Source organism: Gymnodraco acuticeps, unplaced genomic scaffold (assembly GCF_902827175.1).
Source record: "Gymnodraco acuticeps unplaced genomic scaffold, fGymAcu1.1, whole genome shotgun sequence".
Classification (NCBI taxonomy): domain Eukaryota; kingdom Metazoa; phylum Chordata; class Actinopteri; order Perciformes; family Bathydraconidae; genus Gymnodraco; species Gymnodraco acuticeps.
Genome location: NW_022990139.1, coordinates 172,501 through 196,516, shown reverse-complemented (window position 1 = coordinate 196,516; position 24,016 = coordinate 172,501). Strand labels below are relative to the sequence as shown.

At 42.2% G+C, this 24,016-nt stretch overlaps 2 protein-coding genes across 2 annotated transcripts in view; one reads left to right on the top strand and one right to left on the bottom strand.

The window, feature by feature from the left end:
- The window catches only part of shisa9a (shisa family member 9a), a 58,462-nt gene extending 39,560 nt beyond the window's left edge, over window positions 1-18,902 (bottom strand). The window contains exons 1-2 of the mRNA XM_034217150.1: window positions 18,070-18,902; window positions 16,502-16,608 (exon numbers count right to left, since the gene is read on the bottom strand). Coding sequence (XP_034073041.1) covers window positions 16,502-16,608; window positions 18,070-18,584 — 622 coding nt within the window. The 5' untranslated portion in view covers window positions 18,585-18,902. The remainder of the gene's footprint in view (window positions 1-16,501; window positions 16,609-18,069) is intronic.
- Window positions 18,903-21,313: 2,411 nt separating this feature from the next.
- Window positions 21,314-24,016, top strand: part of cpped1 (calcineurin-like phosphoesterase domain containing 1) — a 54,036-nt gene continuing 51,333 nt past the window's right edge. Inside the window, exon 1 of the mRNA XM_034217151.1 lies at window positions 21,314-21,494. Within this exon, the coding sequence (XP_034073042.1) occupies window positions 21,431-21,494 (64 nt within the window). The 5' untranslated portion in view covers window positions 21,314-21,430. The remainder of the gene's footprint in view (window positions 21,495-24,016) is intronic.

Here is a 24,016-nt window from a genome sequence, read left to right as displayed (position 1 = left end):
AGACAAAAATAAACAGTCATTTGAAAAACACTAACAGTGTCAATTACATGACTTGAGCTGCAACAGGCAGATGTATTTCTTCATAATGGTTTCTTCATTACAAAAATGGCTTTCCACTGTTCTGCAATCTTTAATTATGGAGGCTCTGAGACTGGCAGATTTCATTGACTGTTGCAAGCTAGCTAATTGAGCTAATGTTTGCAAGTTGTTTGAAAACGCCACCTTAAGCTAACCTTTTTGAGTTAGGCCTAATCGTGTGTTTGGATAATGTAGGCTGACGAGCTGAGGGTGCTAACGTTCCTGAGTTCCCCAAATGTATGGCAGGTACGAGTTAAAACAAGAGGTCAAAACCAAACTCTTTAAATGCAGGGTTTGTGTTTTACCCCACTTACTGTACTTCACCTTTGGGGAACCAATCTAAAGCTTGACTTCTTCACTTCTTTTATAGTTATGTCGAAGCTCTAATTGGACAATCACAGGAGAGATTATTAGTTTACATTTACAATTACAATTACACATTTAATGAAAAGATAAATTAATGTTTCAAAATGATAAATGCTGTATGCAGCTAATCGAAACAATCAACTAATCAAAGCAAACACTTTGAATTCCTCAACGAGACACAGAGCCTTCAGCTTAAATGAACATTTTACCAACAAAGAGAGCTTGTTTTCAAATTCACCAAACACTCTGGACAAGCGTGGGATGAATCATAATTTAGCAAGGTACCCGGAGATGGATATATTGTGGGTCAGGGGAGGCAGTCGTACATAAATCCAATCTGTTGCACAGACCTTTCTGCGTGGAATGAATTATACATCATGTGTGACTTTAAACTGTTGATCTTAGGGCAGAGACTAGCGGGGAAACGTAAGCATTCAGAGAGGAGACGATGACATATAAGGATGGGCGAAGAGGAAGTGGCTGATGGTCGGGATGTATTGAGGTGACAGATTGAAATCAATACAAACATATGGCCGGACTGAATGACTCACGTTCGGCAGGATCGAATTCAATATGATGCTGAAATAACATCAGGAGCAGACGGGCAGCCGAGGGAAATGATGGCAGCAAAGGCCATGCATGTGAAATGTCAAAAGACATTCATCTTGACTTGGAGACTTGACTTTTTGGAATGCTCATGGCTGTTATAACCAAGGTAACAGGGTAAGAAAACGAGGGGCGCCACTCACTTTATTGCCCAGGAGAGCAAATAAAAACCTATATAACACTCAGAAGAGAAAACCCCCAAAAGCATAATCAGGCAACTTTGAAGTATGCATACACACTTGATCTTTCCACTTAGTATCTACATCAAAATCTGCTTTAGAGTTTATATAGTGTGGATTTTGGACAATTTCCCTAAAGAAATTAATAAACCAGAATAACCCTAAAAACAACCGTGCATAAAACAAATTGGGTATTTGATAGAAAACAAATTTAAGAATTGATTTGAAGCGTGTTTGTATACCAATTACCTGCGCTTGCACACACACCATACTCGCAGTCCTAACCCAATTGTCTCTGCCCCCTCCTTCTCATTGTCTACCTGCAAAAACAAGAAATCAATGTCTCTCGTCTTCCACTCGTAAACTATGCAGGATAAACTACTGCCACATTCACATCAGTACTGTTGGTTCACTCTTGACATGTAACAGACTCGCCGATGTTCCAGAAACGTGGACTTTGAACGTAAAGTTCACACCGCAGCACTTTTCCCACTTTAGTTCCGATATAGTTCCGAAATGTCGCGTTCACACCAAAAAGATCTGGAACTAAAATGAGTTCATGAGAACCTTTTTACCCCCTTACCCCCTGCGAGAGAGCAGGTACTTTCGTGGGAGAAAAAGGTTCCTATGTCTGATTGGCTGGGCGGATTGCAAACCACGCCCCGTAAAACTCCAACAAAGTTTTGTGAAGCCGCCATTTTATTATCCTCGCATTAGCATTATTAGCATTAGCATTAGCCGAGCGCAGAAACAGAGAGAGACTAACTTATGGCAACACAAAAGAAAACATGGGAGCGGTGGAGATGAGGAGGTGTCGGCGTTCTGGCGATTTACTCGGAAGGCTTCAGTCCCCAACTCCGGGGACTTCCGGCCGGGGACTTCGGGTGGCAGTATACGCCGTGAAGTTGTTTGCGGCCTGCCAGTAAACCCAAAGCAGAAGAAGAAGAAGTGACGTCAGCGGCTTCATTTGCCTAATCCTCCCTCAGGGAACTTATTCCGGTGTGAACGCGATCTGTACTTAGTTCATGAGAACTAAAGAGTTCTCATGAACTAAGTTCCGATGAACCTTTGTGGGAAAAGTACGAAAGTGTGGGAAAGCGCCTATTGGACCAATTCAGCACTAAATGAATGTCGAAGCCCACGTTCCACAACAGAGGAATGTTGTCATTGTGAGTTTGAAGGTGAAAAGTAACAGCGACCTTGGTCTGAATCTGCTCTGTCTTCCCTCTTCCATATCAGGAAAGACCCTAAAGATCGATGGTCTCGGTATGGATCTCCTCACTCCATCTTTCGCCAAACACTCTCAGCCTCCCCTCTGCTTTTCTTTTCCCACAATCTTTCTTCCATCATCTCTGGTCCTCCGCTCCCGCTCTACCAGTCTCATTTATTTTGTTCCCTTCTCCGCTCAGTCTCTATCTTTCAGACTTGGCATGTACGACTAATCTCCGTCAGGCTGTATCAGAATATAAGGGGAGGGAAAAGGCACTTTCAGATCTGCTTCCATTTCCCAGGATTCCTCAGGGCGACTGATTCAATCGCTGCCTGCTGGTGAGGTTGACAGTGACATCTGAAGGTACGTCTCCCTCTGGATTCCTGTCTTCTGAATTCTTATTCCCCTACTTGCCGCAAACACTCACATGCAATTACCGCCTCTCTATAGTCAAAAGAAGTACCTTTCTGATGTGATTGGAGATGTTTATCATATTTGCAAAGATGTTAAGAGCACGCAGGAGCCCTTCACAACAATAGAGCTGAATTAAACTTGAATGCATCATCACAGGAAGCGTGCAGTTGACTATATATATAACTGTTCAGCCACCTAAATTAATATACTCTTTGATTTTCCAATAAAGTAAGGCCCGTTGGGATTATGAAGCTCATTAAATAGCTTCGTGCACAAACACCGTGGCATGCTGCCGCCTCTGATGAGGAGATACCGAAATGGTGCATTTGCATATATGGTGGCCAATGAAAGGGCAGAAAAGCAATTCAAATTTTCATTTTCAGTCAGCAGGTTCACCAAACCACCAACAGGGCGCTTTTGACAAAAAAGGATTTAGACATCCAAGTGTTAGGAACAAACTACAGAGAACCGTTAGACTGCAGGATTAGTTTGATTCGTTTTCCTATAGCGGCTAGTTGTTGTCTTTTCATATTTAGCATCAGAGATACTCCCATCAACAAGCACATATTGAGCGTACTTTGCAGCATGTCAAGCTATTCCTTGAATACTTCTTTATTAAACTGGGTCACCATTGTCCAATTGCAAAGTGAAAGCTACACGTTTTTCAGAGCTAGCTTTAATACTTTGTTGAGATTTTGAGGCAGGAATAGTTTCACTCGTGATACTGTGTTGTTCTCCCTTGGGTGTTTAAGGCTGTGAGTCTTCCACTAACAGTGTAAGGTATGTGGGCAAAATAAATAAAAACAGCATGACCTTTCCAGAAGGAAAATAATAACCTGTTGACGTCTTGGTTTAAATCCTCACAGAAAGGAGATTTGTTGTTGAATTGTAGACTCGGTCGTCATCTCACAGCACAGATTATATGTAGTCGAGCTATCTGAACATGTTTATCTGTGTTTTCTAAGGCGGTTGCTTACATATAAAGTTAATGGCTACAGACAGAACTTCTGCTTCCCTCTGGGTACGATGGCATCTAGAATGCTGCAACAAAAACAACACCAGAAGTAAAAAGGATTCTGTAACAAACTACTGCCATAAGACAGAACAAATGCAAAAGAAAAAGGCAACAGTGGCCAGAAGCCGAGGGGCGCTGGGAGCAGGGCGATGGCTGCCATCAGACGGGTGGAAAACAAAACTCCTTTTCTGTTTTCGTGAGTCGTTCCAGGCTGGTGATTTGCATGCAGGCAGACGGGCACCAGATCTGTCGGAGCGAGCGGAGCCCAGCATCGTGACGCATTTCGCCGAGCCACATGTCCCCTATCCGTGGGCCAGTGCCCAGCAGGATGGGGGGCGGGGGGGGGGCTGCAAGCCGAGTTTGTGTGTGTCCATATGCATATATGAGGACGGGAGGATGAGTGGCAAGAACGCTGCCAATGGATCCCTACATCCTGGGGGCAGGGGGGTGAGCCAGCCAGGCCATACTGACGCCCGCAGGCCAAATGGAGAGGAAGGGTTGGAGGTGATGGGTGGCATGACATGTTTTTGTAATGATATTATAGTGTTCTTAAAATAGCTCGCTATCTGTGTTTTTACATTTTTGTTTTACTTTTATGTATGCACCACAACACCAAGTCAAATCAGAATAGATAGATATATAGTTAGATAGTTAGTTAGATAGATATATAGTTAGATAGATAGATAGTTAGATAGATAGATATATAGTTAGTTAGTTAGATAGATAGATATATAGTTAGATATATAGTTAGATAGTTAGATAGATAGATAGATAGATAGATAGATAGATAGATAGTTAGATAGATAGATAGATAGATAGTTAGTTAGTTAGTTAGATAGATATATAGTTAGATAGATAGATAGTTAGATAGATAGATATATAGTTAGTTAGTTAGATAGATATATATATAGTTAGATAGATAGATAGATAGATAGATAGATAGTTAGATAGTTAGATAGATAGATAGATAGATAGATATATATATATATATAGTTAGATAGTTAGATAGTTAGATAGTTAGATAGTTAGATAGTTAGATAGATAGATAGATAGATAGTTAGATAGATAGATAGATACAAAAATACACACCCTGTAACAGTTCTAAAGATTTAGCAGCCAGGTATATATTGCACATAGTTGGTATTTAACAACAAGAGGTGTTCTAGTCTAAATTCCTACATTCCTAAATCCCTCGTACGTGTCAACCTACCTGGTAATAAACCCGTTTCTGATTCTGATGGATGACACACAGGGAAGGGTGTGTGTGTGTGTGTGTGTGTGTGTGTGTGTGTGTGTGTGTGTGTGTGTGTGTGTGTGTGTGTGTGTGTGTGTGTGTGTGTGTGTGTGTGTGGGGGGGGTGGTTCACAAATGTGCTCCCAGCATGAGCTTTCCCAGCCTGTGACTTGACGTAGCTGGTGGCATCAGACAGCTTGCCAAGCAGATCTGCTGCCTGCCCCCGGGGGGCCGTGTGAAGCCTGCAGAATACATGTGTGTTCATGGAGGCTGTACACGTGAGGCTGCCCTTTGGTGTCCATATGCACGTGTGTGTGCGCAAGGAGGTGAGAATGGGAAGTGATCTAGTTGCTTTGGCCGGTTCAACCACAACAGACTGTTCTCTTCAAAAGCCAGGATTTTTAAAAAGCACACGCATGGAGTCACACGTGTATTCAGTCTGGCTTGTTATGACTGGCCAACACACAGCTCAGCTCCTGTAATAGAGGTGGGTTTCCCAACCTTGAACTCAATCACCCTTTCATCATCAACTGATTTAATGAATGCTATTTTTTGATTATGAAAACTGAACATTGTTACAATATTTCTTTCATATTATTAAACTGTCAATGTTTACGACGGATTGTCAATGTTGCATCTGGAATAGTTTACCGGTTTAAGCGATAAATCCTTCAATTGTACTTTCATTATTTGTTAACTAATTCAACTGTCCTTTAGCCTCCTTTGGTCCTAAACTTTTAGCTCACTTTTACAACTGTCTACCTGCAAAGGTTATCTCATTTTTTCATCGTTCATCCAGTATTTAAGCGGTTTATGCGTACATTTTTTGACCTAAGTAATCCTTCTATTTTCCCCATCACCTTTAGCCAATATTTCCCACTTCTTTTCCTTTAAATTGTAGATACTATTTAAAGCAGGGGTGTCAAACTCAATTTCACCACGGGCCACATCAGCATTATGGTTGCACTCAAAGGGCAGGTTGTAAATATAAGACATATAAAAATACATATATAAATATTTAATATATATAAAATAATGTTATTGCCTCTGTATTGGATTATTATCGGATAGGGTAATAACTTCATAATTAACTAGGTCTGAAAGCAGAAGTCTGGGGCAAATAATTGCAAGTCTCTTCAGTGAGAATGTCACAAAATGATTTAAAAAGAAAAGTCAAATCTTGAAAGAAAAGTGACATTTTGAAAAAAAAGTCTAATTCTGAGAAAAAAGTCAAATGAGAGATGCATTGTGGGACATGTAGTTTATGGGCAATGTGCTTCTGTAAATCAGCCTGTAACCGTATAATAAATATCTTTGCAAGCTCTTGTGGGGCCGCATAAAATGAAGTCACGGGCCGGATTTGGATCCCGGGCCTTGAGTTTGACACCCCTGATTTAAAGCATGTATCTATCTTTTAGAGTCATCCACCTTCTTTATAACTATTTCTCCACACTCACAACCTGTGATGTTCAGGTGATACTGTTCTGGCATAAGGATGTGGATATGCATATTCAAATCAAATTGTACCGCTATCTACGTGCTCCCTGGCAACTGCAGAAGCACACTAGCCCCTAGGGAACGAGTAACACTAGTTAGCAGTGATCATGAGAGGAGAGCTTCCACTGTGAATACCATTAAAGCACTGCTGGAACACCGTTGGGAAAAGGCAGCAATGTATATATTATTACTGTCTGCAGTACAGAAGATAGGGCTCTGTTTCCCTATATAAGGAAAGCTGTGATAATAGCTGCAGATTACAGAGGATTTCACACGGCGTAACACAACTACATATGAGGCCTTACAATGCTGAGATTTCGCTTCAGTGTGTGTCAGACACGGAGCTTTTCTATGTGAAGAAAAACATACAGGTGTTTCTTCAATAGCTCCCATTCTGCATTGAGGATGCATGCATCGAGCCAAGTGGAATTACAAAGGAAACCCTTGATTTAAAGACTGTTTATCTTCGTCCATAATTACATATTTGCGTGAATACGGAAAATAATCCTGATATTGGCACAAGGCTTGACTCATTCATTTGAATAGACGATTAAGAAGAGCCAGTGTAGCAGTTAATTAGAAAGCAGTGGTGATAACCACCTGTTCAAACATACAGATGGGGAGTCTGTCTGCGTATCCCATGACTGCCTGCGAGTGCTGTATCACTGCAGATAGTCAAAGGGAACTGAGTGACGATGTAGATGGATTTAATGCTGCTCATCACACTCAGGATTTGACTGAAGGGCATACGCAGGCGCACACACACACACACACACACACACACACACACACACACACACACACACACACACACACACACACACACACACACACACACACACACACCACACACACAGTCAAAGACGTGATTACCTGTCAAATGCAAGACGTGACTTGCTGGGAGTAAATTAAGTGATTAATATTCACGGGGAGGAGGTGGGCTTTTCCTGATTAGATGTTAAGATATTCACTGTCCCCATTCCTTCTTTTATTACAGCACCACAATGACAAGATGTGAAATTACACGCTGGCTGATGCAAAACACTGAGGGCAGAAAAAGGACGAACTGAAACGGGCGTCCCAGTCTCTCTTGTCTTTCTCTCCTTTCTTTTCTTTTTTGAAAGCCTGACTTTGTTAGTCGTTGAGACATGGTACACACGTAAGTACTACTATCCCTCCTCACCATACTTGCCAACCTTGAGACCTCAGAAATCGGGAGCATTTCAAAATGCAAAATGGGGTGCTAGTGGATCGCCGGAGCTGTTAGATTAACATTAACATGCTTATTGTAGTTGTAAGTGCACTGCCTTGCGGCCTAGCACCATCCTTGATGGAGCATATGTGGGCTGGACCTGTATTTTACCGGAAAGGAGTGAGCAGAGGGTAGAGTAGTCGATTCTGTTTTCTGTGACTATCTTCCTCACCCTCTCAGACTTTCAGTTGCGCGCTACTAAAGAGACGCGTTACCATGGAAACCAAACAATGGTGTAGCTGTAGTAAAGTCCGAGTGGAAACAGTCCTGAGTAAATCTGATTTTGTCAGAAATCGGGAGAAATATAACCCCGGGAGGAAACCGGGAGAGGGCAAGAAAAAAAGTGAAATGAATCGTAAGTTTAGTGAGTACATTATCGATATAACGTTATATTAATGTTATTGATTGATTTTAAATATTTTAAAAATATTCACCCTTACGGCAGCCCCTGGACACGCAATTCAATTCGCTACTCTATCATAGCGAGAGGAGAGAGAGAGCCAGAGAGAGAGAGAGAGAGAGAGAGAGAGAGATAGAGAGGAGAGAGAGACTCTCCTCTCGGCTCTCTCTCTCTCTCTCTCTCTCTCTCCTCCTCTCCTCTCTCCTCTCTCCTCTCTCTCTCTCTCTCTCTCTCTCTCTCTCTCTCTCTCTCTCTCTCTCTCTCTCTCTCTCTCGCCTGTCAAAAACCTCTCTTTGATTTCCTTAAATGTCCACGAAATGAGGACAGGTCCCATTTTTACAATACCTTTCATACGGCACATAATGCTCCGGTGGTAACAGGAACATGACGAAAACTAAGGGTCGGCTGCTACTTTTCAGTAATCTAATTGATCTTTTCTTGCTTATTTTTTCCCTCCCTCCCTCCCTCTGTGCCGACACCTCCCTCGCGGCCTCCTTCTGTGTTTAATTGAGGGGCTGTCTGACGCCGGTCGATGCTCACCGGCTGTGTGGGCCCCAGAGCTCTGATAAACAAGAACCTAATGGTGTCCCTGGGCTGCTGAAGGGCCTCACATTAGGATAATTAGGCAAAGTGAGGGAGCCCTGGAGAGGAGGAGGAGAGACGTCTGCACTTTCTGAGAATCTGAGCCTGTGACTTTTTTCCTAGTTGCTCAACTCCCCTTTAGACTATTTCTACGGTCAAATACTGCACCGTGATAGCAGTGGGATTTGTCAGGACTCAGAGTGATGAGCTATTCAGACAAACTAAATCACCTTTAATGCAAGGTGTTATGAAGAGACAGATGGGGATGTCTGACAGCTCGGAGAGAAGCTGAATTGTGTGAAGAAGCAGGAAAGTATATTATCTGTAGCAAAAGTTACAATATGTGGACTTGCCATTTGACAGGTAACAGCTAAAATCACTTTCTTCAGTTTGGTGAAACAACTGGAACACACAACGAGTAACAGAGCTACAAAACAACCAAGCGTGGCCAGTATCTTCGTTAAAGAGTCACCGTTCAAGCGCACTATGATGTATCGTTGTTGTTAGGTGGCCATGGCAACTGGCTAACAACAAGGATATGTTTTTCTGCCATTTTTTGACTGAACAGAACGGGATTTTTTGAGAGGATGAGAACGATAATGGTAACCCGAAAACATGAGGTTGGTTGACGGTTCATGGTGTAATTGGACCCAGGCTTAACTTGAACTAGTATCGTGTTTAGCAGCAACAAGTGTCAGACGTCAGTTTGTAGCTTCACGTCATTGGCCTTCATTGAAAAGTGATTTGAAACCTGTTGCTCGGTTATTCTCAGAGAGATTTTAGCATTACAGGAAAGCATGCTTTGGAGCATGTTTGTCTTGAGTGACAGGTATTTTATGTCTGGCCACAATAAAAGGCCACTCTGAAACGTGCAGTTTTGCTTTATTGGGGGGGTCTGGGGGGGGTCCGAAAACCAGTCAGTATCTGGTGTGAGGGGTAGGGGTAGGGTTAGGGTAATGTTGTGAATCGAGTGGCCCATGGTGGTGGTGGGGTTATGGTATGGGCAGGCGTATGTAATGGACGACGAACACAGGCCACTCGATTCACAACATTACCCTAACCCTAACCCTACCCCTACCCCTCACACCAGATACTGACTGGTTTTCGGACCCCCCCAATAAAGCAAAAATGCACGTTTCAGAGTGGCCTTTTATTGTGGCCAGCCTAAGGCACACCTGTGCAATAATCATGCTGTCTAATCAGCATCTTGATATGCCACACCTGTGAGGTGGGATGGATTATCTCGGCAAAGGAGAAGTGCTCACTATCACAGATTTGTTCAGATTTGTGAACAATATTTGAGAGAAATGGTTATTTTGTGTTTATAGAAAATGTTTTAGATCTTTGAGTTCATCTCATGCAAAATGGGAGCAAAAACAAAAATGTTGCGTTTATATTTTTGTTCAGTGTAGAAGCCCCTGCTTTCCGTCATTTTACTGAACTAAGCAAACCGTTTGCTTGCTGTAGCTTCATATTCAACATTCACATATGAAAGCGGTATCATTTCCTCAGGTAGCTCACACCAAGAGAGTGAATAACGTATTTCCCTAAATGTCAAATTATGCCTGTATGTTTGTAAATACCAGGTGAACTGTTGAAGATAAGCCGTTTTTTTTGTAAATGGCAGTTTTCTCAAACACTTTCCACAATGGCATGGATGAAAAGGAACCCGCAGTAGATATTGCGGAAGCTTTTCTGAGTCTGAGAGACAAACTCTGGGTCGGAGGTTCGACTTCACCTGCTTTCTTCCCCGTTTGAACACGAGGACCGACGCTGAGCTTCAAACGGAACTGTTGCCAGAGTGACGCCTCCCAGATAACTACCTCCCGCTCTGTGATTCTCTTGTTTTATATACAGCCCGTGCAGCAGCAGCAAGCTGTGGGTTCACTAGCTGCAGCTTCTCTTTTCCGCTCTGACACTCTGCAATCAGATGTGACACACTGAAGGCTTGGATGACAGCTGGGAAGACAAGGTCACACAGTCACCTACTTTTAACGAAGGATATGCACAGCTCCTTTTGACAGGCGCTCACACACACCTTCACACACATTTGTACACACAGTCACAAAGCGGAGCAGGAGTATTTTTTTGCAGACGGCGCCTTTCCTCGTGCCTCTGCAATCTCAGAAGCAATTACCTATTACATTTTCATCCTTCCCATCTCACAATGTTTAAGGAAAGATTATAACTGCTGGTGGGTAATTAAGCCTGCATATTGTGAATTGAGTTGTGAATATGGAGCATGGTGAGTGTGTGCGTGCGTGTGTGTGTGTGTGTGTGTGTGTGTGTGTGTGTGTGTGTGTGTGTGTGTGTGTGTGTGTGTGTGTGTGTGTGTGTGTGTGTGTGTGTGTGTAGCTGTGTGTGTGTGTGTAGCTGTGTGTGTTTTGTCTTAATAAAACTAATAGCGCTGCCCACCTAGAGCTCTTAATTTGATACCCGAAATGACAAATCACAGAGCTAAGAAGTGTAACACTGGTGTGGAGGAATTGTTCATGGTGTGTTATAATTCGCGAGGATAAATACTGTTTTCCAATTAAATGTCACCACTTTATTAGATTACACAGTGAGTGTAGGGAAAAAAGAGATTAGCTGCTGCTGCTTGTCATTACAATGAAAAGATTTTGGTGCCAAAAACGTTAGCGAAGGTCGTCCTGAATGCTGCCGTAATGGCTCAAGATGAGCTCTTTGCAAAGCCACCAGACTCCACTGACAGAACATTTGAAGTTCTACGACAGAAACAGAAAACCATCCAAATTGTCCCTTTTTAGTATACAACCAGCTACTTTGGTATTAACATTGTGACTTGCCTCCAAGCTGCTTTGTCTGCTAACCCTTATTTCTGGCGAGACACACCAAGAAAGTCAAACTTGATTCTTGGGATTTGGAAAGGAGTCTATCGATTATTTTCTCTGTATTTTTCCCGCGCTTAAAAATCCTTTTATGTGCGTGCTTGTACCGTTTGAAAAAAGGGTATAAAATCTCATTGTTCCTTCTCCTTCCACTGTCCCCCCCCCTCTCCCTCCATCCCTCCGCTTCTTTCTCTCTCCAGCTCCTTGAAGCCAGAGGCGAAGAGACGCAGGATTTCTCAGCCTTTTTAAGGATTCAAACGAAGTCTCTGGGTTTGGAGATGCCATGAAAGTCGGCCAGACAACGGGCCCACCTGGGGATCTTTGCTTCACAAAGCCTCTTTTCTTTATATGCAGTCGGTTGCAGGGGCCCCTCGTGGATATTCACAGGGTCCCACAACATAACACACACATGCCTCGGGCTCCTGTATCACTAATTGATACTTTCTCACTGGAACATGGGTTAATGATTACAAATGAGCCCGACTCAGCATAGTAAAGGGAATAGGGGGTTTGTTTGCTTTCTGGACTCTTTTTGCGAATGCTTGCAGGGGGAAACCTATACATGATGAAGCAGCTGTGGTCATCAGTGATGCATTTTAATAATAGTATTTTGTGACAGACAGACGCGCATGCATGGCCCTAAGGAGTTTCCTCCACTAACATAAGTAGCAATGACCTGCAACACTTGAATCAGTGATGCGTGAAATAGAGCAATAAGCTATAATCAATATGTAGTCAATAGTAAAAATAGATTTTCTAGCAAAGTCCTGCGCTATATACAGTAGAGGTACCGTAATACATACTTACAATCTCTAAATTGATAATAATGAGAACACAGGCATTCAAATGTATCAGAAAATTGGATCAAAATCAACCTATTGTTGTGCCTGCAGGGTGGGACCATATGGAGAAATAACTTTTAAAAAGTTTGATCAATACCTCGATATCGATATTGCAACAAAGTCGTATTGTTGACTAGGATTTACAAAATATTATCCGCATAAAATGTTTGATTATCATCAGTGATGGGGATAAAATGGCTAAGTGTGTTAAGGCAATTATGAATCAGTTCAAAAGAAAACTAGTACGTCCAAAAAACGAAAGCCTTTGAAACCAGGACAACACACATGCAATATCACACAATCGATATATTGCTCCGCTCTAATGCATCTTAGTCAGTGTGTCGTTGGAAGTATTTATAACTTCACTCGAAACTATAATGTTCATTTTGCTGCTGCTTTTACTTGAGATACAACTTTTTAGTTCTTCGCACAGAAGTATACAAACATAAGCTTTACCATGGGTTATTTACAACAGTTGGCCAACTTTATAAACCCCCAATGTCAACAAGTGCTCCGGTCCCAGCTGTGTGCGTCACTCTTTAGTGTCCCCGTATCCGTTGTGTTTTGATCTTCTTGCAGCGTTTTGTTTACGCAGCGCTTTCAGTAAATGATCCGCTTGTTTCCTGAAGTTGGTGAAGAAGATGTTTCTTCATTCGCATGTGTTTTGAAAAACTGCAGAGCATTTCTCCTTATCGAAATGTTTTGGGTCGCTGTAGCGCGTTTGCACCTGTCGGCCACCGTAGTTATTTCATATGGACTATTCATCTATTAAAATACCAGAAACCATAGCATATTCTACATGCAGTATATCCTTATCAAGATATGAAGTTACTTGTTTCAGTGTAAACAAATGTGGCCACATCGATCAGCCAAAGTACTCAACTTTACAATCTCCTCTCTCTTTACACTATCATTGGCTTCTTGATGAAAAATCCTCTCGCCCTTTACAGTCTATATATCTTCGCTTAATCACTCAAATCAAGAATCACATGTCCACATCCAGCCAATCCATATCTAATTCCCCTCCCCGTGATGAATCGTGTCTGTTGGACCGGCAAAAGGGCCCTCAAACCGGTCAGGTGGCTCTCGAGGAGGATCCCCCGTATCGCAGAGGTTAATAACTTTTCACATGATTACCCACAACCCCCAGGATTAAAAGGTCCGGTGGAGCAGGTTCCACATAGCAAATAATAATCGCTATTTCACAGCAGTGTCCTCGGGTGAAAGGCCACCACGCTATCTCATCTCTCCCACAGCGAGGAAGGAAACTCGAGGACCCTAACACCTACGGAGAGTGTTATTCATCTCTTTTCATGGTTGCACTTTTTTTCATATTGAGCCCCACTCCTCTCCTCTCTGGAACCAAATCATTTTAATTAATGCAACCTTTCTTTCCCCTTTTCCACGAGCCGTGCTCTCATCCTGATGTTGATGGTGTCAGTGGGCGCAGTGCTTCATGCTGAGTAGGGTTACGTCACCTTGTCATAGCCAGGGGATGCTGTTGTAGGATTACATGTTTATCTCATTCTTGCGCACAGAAGTAGTTATCCACCACCCCGAACACTTCCTAACATGAACACTTCCTGTCTGTCAGTCTGTTATAGCACTCAATAGTGCCCCACAATTCCCAGGAAAACTGTTTGATCCCAACCACCAGACTCAGGGACAGTTTCATCCCACAGGCCATAAGACCGTTAAACACCTGACGTTTTGAAAGATCATCCATAACATTCATCTGTTTGCAATTTATATATATATCAATATTCCAACTACTTACTATTTTATTGTATTTACTTCCATCTGTGTTATTGTGTTGCGCTGTTAGAGGAGCCTGTGACCTGATATTTTCATTGTCATAACTACACTGTGGCTATGTACACATGACAATGAAGCCTTGAATCTTGAACCATAGATAGAGGATAGATTACATTACATTAAGTCACTTGTTAGACGCTTTTATCCAAAGTGACTTACATACTGAATACTGTGGGCAATCCCCACAGGAGCAATTTGAGGTGAAGTGTCTCAGGGACCAGTGGCGGTTCTAGACCAATTTGACTGGGGGGGCCAGTTATTTTCTGAGGGGGGCACAATAAATGCAGGACGAAAAAGAGAACTAGACAGTATGAAGTAATTGCGCATAAGAAAACAATGCAATACAGTTATTGGTATTTGTTTCAGTACACTTATTTATTTCAGATAGATCTTATAGTTATTACTGTTAGCTTCAGCTTAAGTTATAGTGCAATGTTTGCACTAACACCATATTTATATAAAAATAAAGGCAATGAACAGTTACATCTCTACTTTACATAAGGGTGTCTGCACAATCTCACATTACAGAAACAAAATCCTGCGGTTTTTGGCAAAACGAGTACCAGAAAATATACATTTAAAAAAATTAATTAAAAAAATGTCATTGTTAGGGGTGTCAGAGGTCAGTGTTAGGGGGGCACTGGCCCCTCCTGGCCCCCCCTAGAACCGCCCCTGTCAGGGACACAACGACATGCTGACTGCAGTGGGGTTTGAACCTGTGCACCCCTGATCCGAACACCAACGCACTACCCACTGCACCACACGCCTCCCACAGATGGCATAAGAGTGAGAATGTTCTTTTCACGACCCAAAAAGTGTGCTCTGTTCTCAACCCAAGTATCCTATCATGCACCGTAACCTCACACCAGGGTTTGTCTGATATCTTCCGAGAAGCATTTCTGTTATTTGTCATGCGTGTCCCTACAAATGTCCAGCAAAACAATCATTCAGTGCGACCCCCCTCAAGCACCTACAAGGCAGAACTTCTTTAGCTATCACAACTGACTCAATACCAACACAATTCCTTATGTGTTGTCCCAAAATGTGCCAAATAATGTCATCCAATTGCCATCTTTTAGCTTTTCCACAAACTACGACTTTCAAACACCATTAGAAACTGGTTCAAATTGATTTAAGTTCGGGTGAAACGCAGACAAAACGGCAAGATGCGGTATTTTTAACATGCGATTTCAACAGATTTCGGCTGCAGTTAGATATATCCTGTTTGTGTATCGCTTGATAGAAACACAGTCCTCTAATAAGCCCAGTGTGAGTGCAGTCCCTATACGTCTCCAACAAATTCATCTAAGATCTGCTTTTTGTCTTGGCTCAAAAAAATATGATGCAACTTTAAGAGGATCCGAACGCTGTGTGTGACTGTGTGTGTGTACTGTATGCTCGGGTCTGCACATATTGGAATGAGTGTGTGTTTTTGTGTGGATTCATCTGTTTGATCTTCAGTGTTAGAAGACAAAGAAGCTTGGTACAGTAGCAGCCCACGGGACGCAGCAGAAAATAGATGGCATTCATACGCTCTGTTCCACCAACACCACCACCCTTCAAACTCCCAGCACCCCCCTCCCAATCCCCCTACACAAACATCACCACCACTTACTTCCTCACACACACACACACACACACACACACACACACACACACACACACACACACACACACACACTCCCACTCCCCCTTTTCTAAGTCTCATTATATCATATGGGCATGATCCAAAATAAAACAGTGAATAACGGCTGGTTTTGAAAAGCAGGCACATATTCGTGTGTGTGTGTGTGTGTGTGTGTGTGTGTGTGTGTGTGTGTGTGTGTGTGTGTGTGTGTGTGTGTGTGTGTGTGTGTGTGTGTGTGTGTATGTGTATTTGAGGATTTTCTCAGGCAGATATGAACGTGGTTTTTTAGAGCCCAGCTGGGACGAGTGAGCCGCTCTCGCATCCTTACATCACTTCAGATGACTTCATCAGGGCCAACCTGAACCCATTCAAGCAGCTTTTTTCTGCTGACACACACACACACACACACACACACACACACCACACACACACACACACACACACACACACACACACACACACACACACACACACACACACCCCACCCACACCTCTGTATGCTGTAATGAGCTGTCCAAAACATTAAAAACACTCACGGAGGTTTGTGGCCCTGGAAACAAAGTGCTGTGAATGCATCCCGAGGGCCTCCTCCCCGCGATACGGCTCACCTGGACACCCGCCCTGCAGCACACTGGCCACGGCCCTGCAGAGAGATGGGGGGGGGGGGGGGGACGGGACGGGACATGAGAAGCTGTAAATAACATCCTTAATTGAAACTGCTGCACAGAATCGTTTCCTTACGTCATTGAGCGCCAGGTTTGGGGAGTAACGGATTACATGTAATGGGATTAAGCACCAGGATACAAATCACATTGTCCTGTTGTTTTACATGATATACATTTAAGACATCTTGTTGTTATTTATTTTCTCTTTTATTGATTTGAATTGCATTTGATATTGAGGTAACGGAAAGTTGCATTACTTTTATATTTTGATACTCAGATTAAATTACTGATTACATTCTTAAAGTAACCCTCCCATCCCTGTTCATACTGAACACTTCAATATTACAGTACAATTTGTCCATGTTAATTGTGGGGTTTCTTTGGTAGTGTAGGGTTGATGGCAGATGCTGTACACACTGTAAAGCCCCCTGAGATGTGTATAACGTGTGATATGGGTTATACAAATAATGTTTGATTGATCAAATCAAATGAGCAATTTTGTGTTAAGTATCCTTCTTAAGGACACTTCAACATGTTGACTGAAGAGATTGGTTGACTCCCTGAGTGACATTCACCCCTTTTCAATGGACTTGTTAGATGCAGCCAATTGTAAATGCATGTGATTACCTCATATAGCGTAGACATGTTGCTCTCCCTAACCTTTCTTCCATTTTTTACCCCCGTTGATTAAAGGTATTTAGTAGTAGTCTATAGGTCCCAGGGTCAAAGGACAGATGCTGTACTCACTGTAAAGCCACCTGAGACTTGTCATTTGTGATATCAGGCTTTGAATAACATTTGATTGATACAATTTGCCTACAGGAGCGATGTTGGTGGTTAAGTATCTTGCTTAAGGATACTTCATCTGGAGGGGAAGGGTATCGAACCACCAAGCCTTTGATTAGACTCCGATTCACCCCCCAGAGTCACAACCAACCCATTGTATTGAATCTGTAAGGTGCAGCCAATTGGAAATACATGTGATTACCTGATGAAAGTGTGCTGTGCCTACTAGATTCCACTATGAAGGTGTGTGAACGCATTGTATCTCCTTCATTATATACAACGGAGTGCAAATGCTGCCTTATTCTAGTGAAATGCACCCGCCCCCGCCTGAAGGGGAGAGTAGCTGCACGTAATATAGTGCCATACACCACAAAGGATGGATGGAGTGGACAGAGCATGCAGCACTTTGTCTCCCATATGAAGAGTTGCTCTGGTTGCCAAGAAACCAGAGCCTGTGTGAAAGATAATATGCCTAATACATTACAAGCAGGACCATTGATATATATAAATATACTTGTGTTGTGCACAGATGAAGAAAAGAGCACTTCACATCAGTGCGTGCGTAGGCTACTACTGCGAGTCCTTTTGTAAACAAGCGCACTGAGGAGAGGGTGAGAGAAAAAGGGAAGGAATGAGAGAGGGGGGAGACTCACCTGGACATGTTCTCTCTCTGAGGCCTGTGCGCCTTTTCCAGCCCCAGTTTGGTGAAAATCCCCACAAGAGCCATGATGGCCACTACTCCACATATGATATAAACGATTAAGTTCGTCTTGTCTTTGGTGGTGTCGATCAGCTTGTTGATCTTTTTGTAGGGAGTCTGTCCGGTCTTCATCCACATCGGAGTGTCGTAATTCTTACAGGTGCTCTGGTCCAGCCGCGAGTGTTTGTAGGAGCAGCAGAAGCGGAAGCCACAGGTGCCGCAGCAGAACAGGTAGTTGCCCGTTTTGCAGACAAACGGCGGGTCCCACTGGCCCATCACGTCGTAGTAACCCCGGCACCTGTCCTCCGTGTGCGGGGTCTCCTCGGACACGCTCTCCTCCTCCCTTGAGCCGTTGGAGGTGGCGATCATGACGAATCCTCCGAGCAGTCCCGGCTCCCCGTCAGCCTTGCACACCAGAGCCATAAGTTTGAGCAACAAGAAGCCGAGAAGAAAGTATTTCCCTCTCATGGTGCCCTCTCCTCCGTTCAACTTCAAACGAAAAGACTTGGAGAGAGGAAAAGGGGCGCACGGTCATGATACGCTAGAAAAAAGTCCAGAAACACACATCCAAATAGCGACGCACCGTCATCCGCGCCGATCAACATCTTTATGCATCCAAAAGAAACGCGCAGAATGAAAAACAACCTCCGCGGAAATGTATTTATCTCTCCATCTGTCTCAGAAACGCACTTGCAGTCTCGGATTTTTCAGGAGTGCATCACTTTACATATCCATCGGTGCGCTCTTACGCACAGGAGTAGGCAGAGACACAAGCTGCACCGACGCTGAGAGCGCAGTGAGAGAAGAGAAGAGGCGAGGGTGGGAGAGCCTGGTGCGCAAAAGGAGAGGAGGAGGACGCATGGGGAGGGAGTGAGACTGCGAGGGATGAGGAAGAGAGAGAGCATTTTCTTTTTGTGAAATATTACAATAAAAGCCCCGGAATACGCAAATCACTGTCCGGTTTTGTCGTCGAGGAAAAGGCGTGGGAGCGTCGTCCCCCCCCCCACACTTTATTCATTCTCTGTCGTAGGTTGCCATTGTTTTGGAAATTCTTAAATAACAATAATGTTCCACAATAGGCAGTGTCTGGCACAGCAGCTTAAGCAGGGGATATACATTTGGAAAAATAGCCCCTGAACAAAGAAGTGGTCCAGCAGGAGGCAATGCCCACAGGATCCCTGGGGACCTTCTAAGAAACAGAAAGGGTTCTTAAGAAGTGGTGCTCATGAGAATCAGCTCCTTGGTTTAAATGTATCACAACCGAAACACACAGAAGATGCTTAAATCCTCATGGACATACAGCGTAAACAGAGAGAGAGCCTCAATCTTAAATTCTGTCTGTTTTGAAAATGTCCCTTACTGAATAAAAATGGTATCAGTCATTGCAATAGTTTATTTTATTTCACATTTTTCAAGTGCAGTTGATTTCTTTGTTGTCTCTTTTGGTCCAACAGGTGCATTGTGATCAAAGAGATCCTGAAAAGAGGTGCTTTAGTTTCAGATGGATAGAATAGAAATATTTTTTGACAACGTGAAGTGGCCGGTTTTTAATGTAAAGGGCCCATGTCATGCTTTTCCGGTTATTACCCGTCCCCTTGTGTGTTATAGCTTTGTCTGCATGTAAACGGTCTGCAGAGTCACAAACCTCAAAGTACACCCTGTAGCGAGTACAACTCTAACACAGAGAAGACCTGTCTCTGCTGCCCCAGAACGCCTCGTTGGAGATTTATCTTTGTCTTCCTGGGTACAGTGACGTGCCCATACCCAAATGGACCCATTGGTCCAAATGGACCAATCCGTGGAGCAGTTACGTTACTTCCTCACACACACACACACACACACACACACACACACACACACACACACACACACACACACACACACACACACACACACACACACACACACACACACACACACACACACACACAATCTTTTCTCAGCTGCAGCTCCGCCGATTTCTCCTCCCTGAGACGGCGGGACCCGGCGAGGCTGTGAGTCGGTGTGTGAAAGCACACACATAAACTCCCAGCCAGGCTGCGGGTGTGTGTGTGTGTGTCGCTGTGTATCTCACAGAAGGCCACTGGGCTCACAGAGGGGGGGGGGGGGGGGGGCAGGAGCTCCAACAAGCCGTGTAGGACAGAGAGTGAATACACAGAGATGCTGTATGAGAAACCAATGTGAGTTTGGAAAATTGCACAATATAAATGTATTTTAGTAGACCTCAACAATGGAATTATGATCAGTAGAAATGGCCATGACATGGGACCTTTAGTGGTTAAAAAGCAAACCTCTAAAGCACGTCTGATGGTTTTTGAGCCTACTGGAGTCATTAAAGGTGGACTTTTAACTTTCATTCTAACATTTTATTTAACAGTAAAGCTACCAGATGAGTAGTTTCTTCAGATAAAAAGAGAGTGGGGGGATCAGGTTGAATTGTATTAATACCTCTGTCCATGGTGCCTCCTTTTTGTCAACTTTTTCGGGCTGGGGGTGAGTTTTTATCAAGAAGTGCACATTTTCTGGACTACAGGTGTTTAATGTCATCTAATTACATCCAAAACCTGAAGAGAATTAGACAAAAGCAGTATACATACTTGAGAAAATGAACGTTATAATCTATACTTAATCGTTAGGCTGTACCTGCTGTTATAGTCAAGTACATTTACTCAAGTATTGTAAGTACTATTTTGGGGTAGTATTTTTATTTTATGCTACTTTATACTTCCACTCCACTACTTTTCGAAAGCCAATATTGTACTTTTTACTCCACTGCATTTATTTGACAAATGTAGTAACTTATTTGTTTACAGATTCAGATTATTAGCTCAAACATAATCTAAATAAAAGAATACATACATTTTGATGTATAATTACAGGTTTATATATCCAGCAGCAGTATATAAAGTTGTTAAAAGTAGCTCCACCTTTAACAGCAGTGACAGTTTAATGCATCAATAAAATAATCCAGTTATTTCATATGTAGTTCTTAGTGATTATGACTTTAAATACATTTTGATGAGAATGCTTTTGTACTTTTACATAAGTAAGATTTTAAATGCAGGACTTTAACTTGTAACAGAGTATTTTTACACTGTAATATTTCAAATTTTACCAAAGTACCAGCTTTGAGTACAGGGTGCAGCCACACGGGGGAAAGCCACACACACTCAGGATGGACCAGGCATTGTAGTCGATCCCCGATAGATTCATAATCACAACAGAGCGGCACAGACAGCTAGAAAACACCCGACAAATCTCCTCGGAAGTTCCCTGATAAGTCACAAATAAGTTTCTTGGGACTTTTCTTCAACATGGCGGACAGTGAGGATATCTTTCTGAGAGCTAAACATCGGACTTTCAGCGGACTAACTGAAGGTAGCTTATTTAGCAACCGGGTAGCTAACTCACAAGCTAATGAGCTACTAATGCCCTCTCTGAGTGTTGTTGTCTGTATGTAAATGATCTGACAGAGCACACATAAATCACTCTACAACTTGTGTGTAGCATAGTGTATTTGTAATTACCAGTGGTCAGCCATACGGAGGCTAGCTGCTAGCTTGTGTTTACGAAATAAAGAGTTTGTTATGCTGTGTTTCAGAAGCGTTAATGAATTAATGCAGAACAGCTGTCCTCCATTGTTGTTGTTGTTGTTGTTGTTAGGTATTGTGGCTAAAGTCGGTTGTAATTTCCTGTCAGTGAGTTTAAAGAGCCTTTTGTCCACTAACGTAACTTTGAACCATGTTGGTCTCTGATGAGGAACTTTCATGTTGCTGCGACTTTTTGCATTTCTGAAAAGGAGCTCTCGTATGACTTTACATTATTGTCACTGCCCCCTCGTATTAGTACACGTCTCAGGTAGTACTAGGTATTATATATATATATATATAAAATACAAGATATATATATATATATATCTTGTATTTTTCTACCTTATAGTTCTTCTTCTACAGTTACCTCTCAGAGGGAAATGTCGTAGGCTACTTTTGACTTCACTTCATTTATTTGTGAAATAAACTTGCTTTACATATTCCGATGAATAATGCAAAAATAAAATCAACTTAACATTGTGTATTATTTTTAGATTAAACCATCCAGCAAACATTGGTGGGAAGTAACTAAGTACATTTCCTCACACTACTTTAGTACAACTTGCAGGCACTTTTATTTACTGAGTTTATATTTTCAACATGTCATTTTGAAAGTAAATATAAAAGTCCTTGGCTTGTTTTTAATGCAACTAATAAATGATGATTTATTATTCGAGATGAAGCTACCAAGATGTTAAAGAGTTCCTTCTTTACCATAAGCAGCAACAAGTGACTAACACATTAATGCTGTAAGGATGAATCCTATCAGAAGTTATCCATTCTGCATTATGAGTACTATTACCTTTAATATTCTTTCAAATACTATTTTTTAATTAATGTTTCTCAAAATAATGCATCAATAATTAAAATACACTAATATAATATATGAATGATTCTGAAATTGCATATTTTAAAAATACTTTGCATACTTAAGAAAATGGTAGGGTAGGTAAGAACCAGCTCGAGTGCGCTAGAATTTTAAAGTATGCAGCCGAAACAAATCTGTCCCTTCCTTCAGACTTCCTGACAGAGCCCCTCCTCCAACACACGAACGCGCACATGACCAATGAGGGCACGAGATAAGTTTGTGCCCAGATGGAAGGCTGACAGGCAGGTAGGCCATCCAGTTACGTTAGCCGGCTCAGATGATTGGTCGTGCTTTTTACAGCGCCACGGCTTCCACAGATGACATGTTTTATGTATTTATTGTCAAAGCATTTAAGATATTCATTGCTATCGGGATGTTAAGAGCATTCCATGGAATATAACAAGTGTTTCTGAAGTGAATTACATACCCACCTTTAATTTTATTTGGATGCAAATACTTTTGTGAAGTTACTTCAGCAGAATTTCAAATGCAGGACTACTTCTATTCTGTGGAATTAGTCTTATTACAGAGAAGTGAAACATTTGACGACTTCTTCCTTCAAATGTAGATGAAATGAGTCAGAATGTGACAATAGAGTGTTTCTGTCCTGCAGTCAGGTCATTTAAGGGTTCATCCCCATCACATGCTCAGTCATCCGTCTGGTTCTTTTGTACCTTTGCAGAAAACCAGCTGGTGTGTAAGGGAACCCGAAGGAAGACATTGAAATGTTAGTATTTTATTATTTGGAGCGCACAATCGGCCACCTGAGAAATCTGTGCGATTTCTGTTTGAGAGAGAGAGAGAGATTTTCTTTTGATTTTTCAAACCACTTTTATTCACAAAGCAAATAACCAAGCAGACACATTGACACACATTGTCAGTTCAGAAAATGACTGAAAATAAGATCATCATTCTCCACAGAACACAAAGCATTTCTATGGTCTCAAATTCTCCCACATTTTTGGTTAAGCAAAAGTAACTGTCCGTTTTCAGTCTTGCTTTTACCACCCGCTTGAAAATCAAAACTGCATCGGTATCCAATGACTCCGCAACTTCATTCCTCCTGCTGAGTAGATGGCCATTTTAGCCTGCCCCAACAACAAATTCAAAAGCTGACTTTTGCTTTACTTTATTGAAATATTGTACTGACAGTTTCTTTTTTGAATAACTGATTTATCCTTTGGTCTATAAATCAAAAATAATTGTCAAAAATAGTCAGAAATGTACATCTCAGTTCTTCTGTCCAAAGTGATGTCTTTAAATGTCTTTTTCTGTCAGTCTCAAACCTAAAGACATTTCGCTAAATATGATAACATATCAATAAAAAGGAAATATTTAAGACGCTGAAAACATCTCTTTCTTGGTTCCATCTTTGCATCAAAAAGTACTCAAACAATAATCATTTATCAAATTCGTTGCCAATTCTATCAATGAACTTTTCG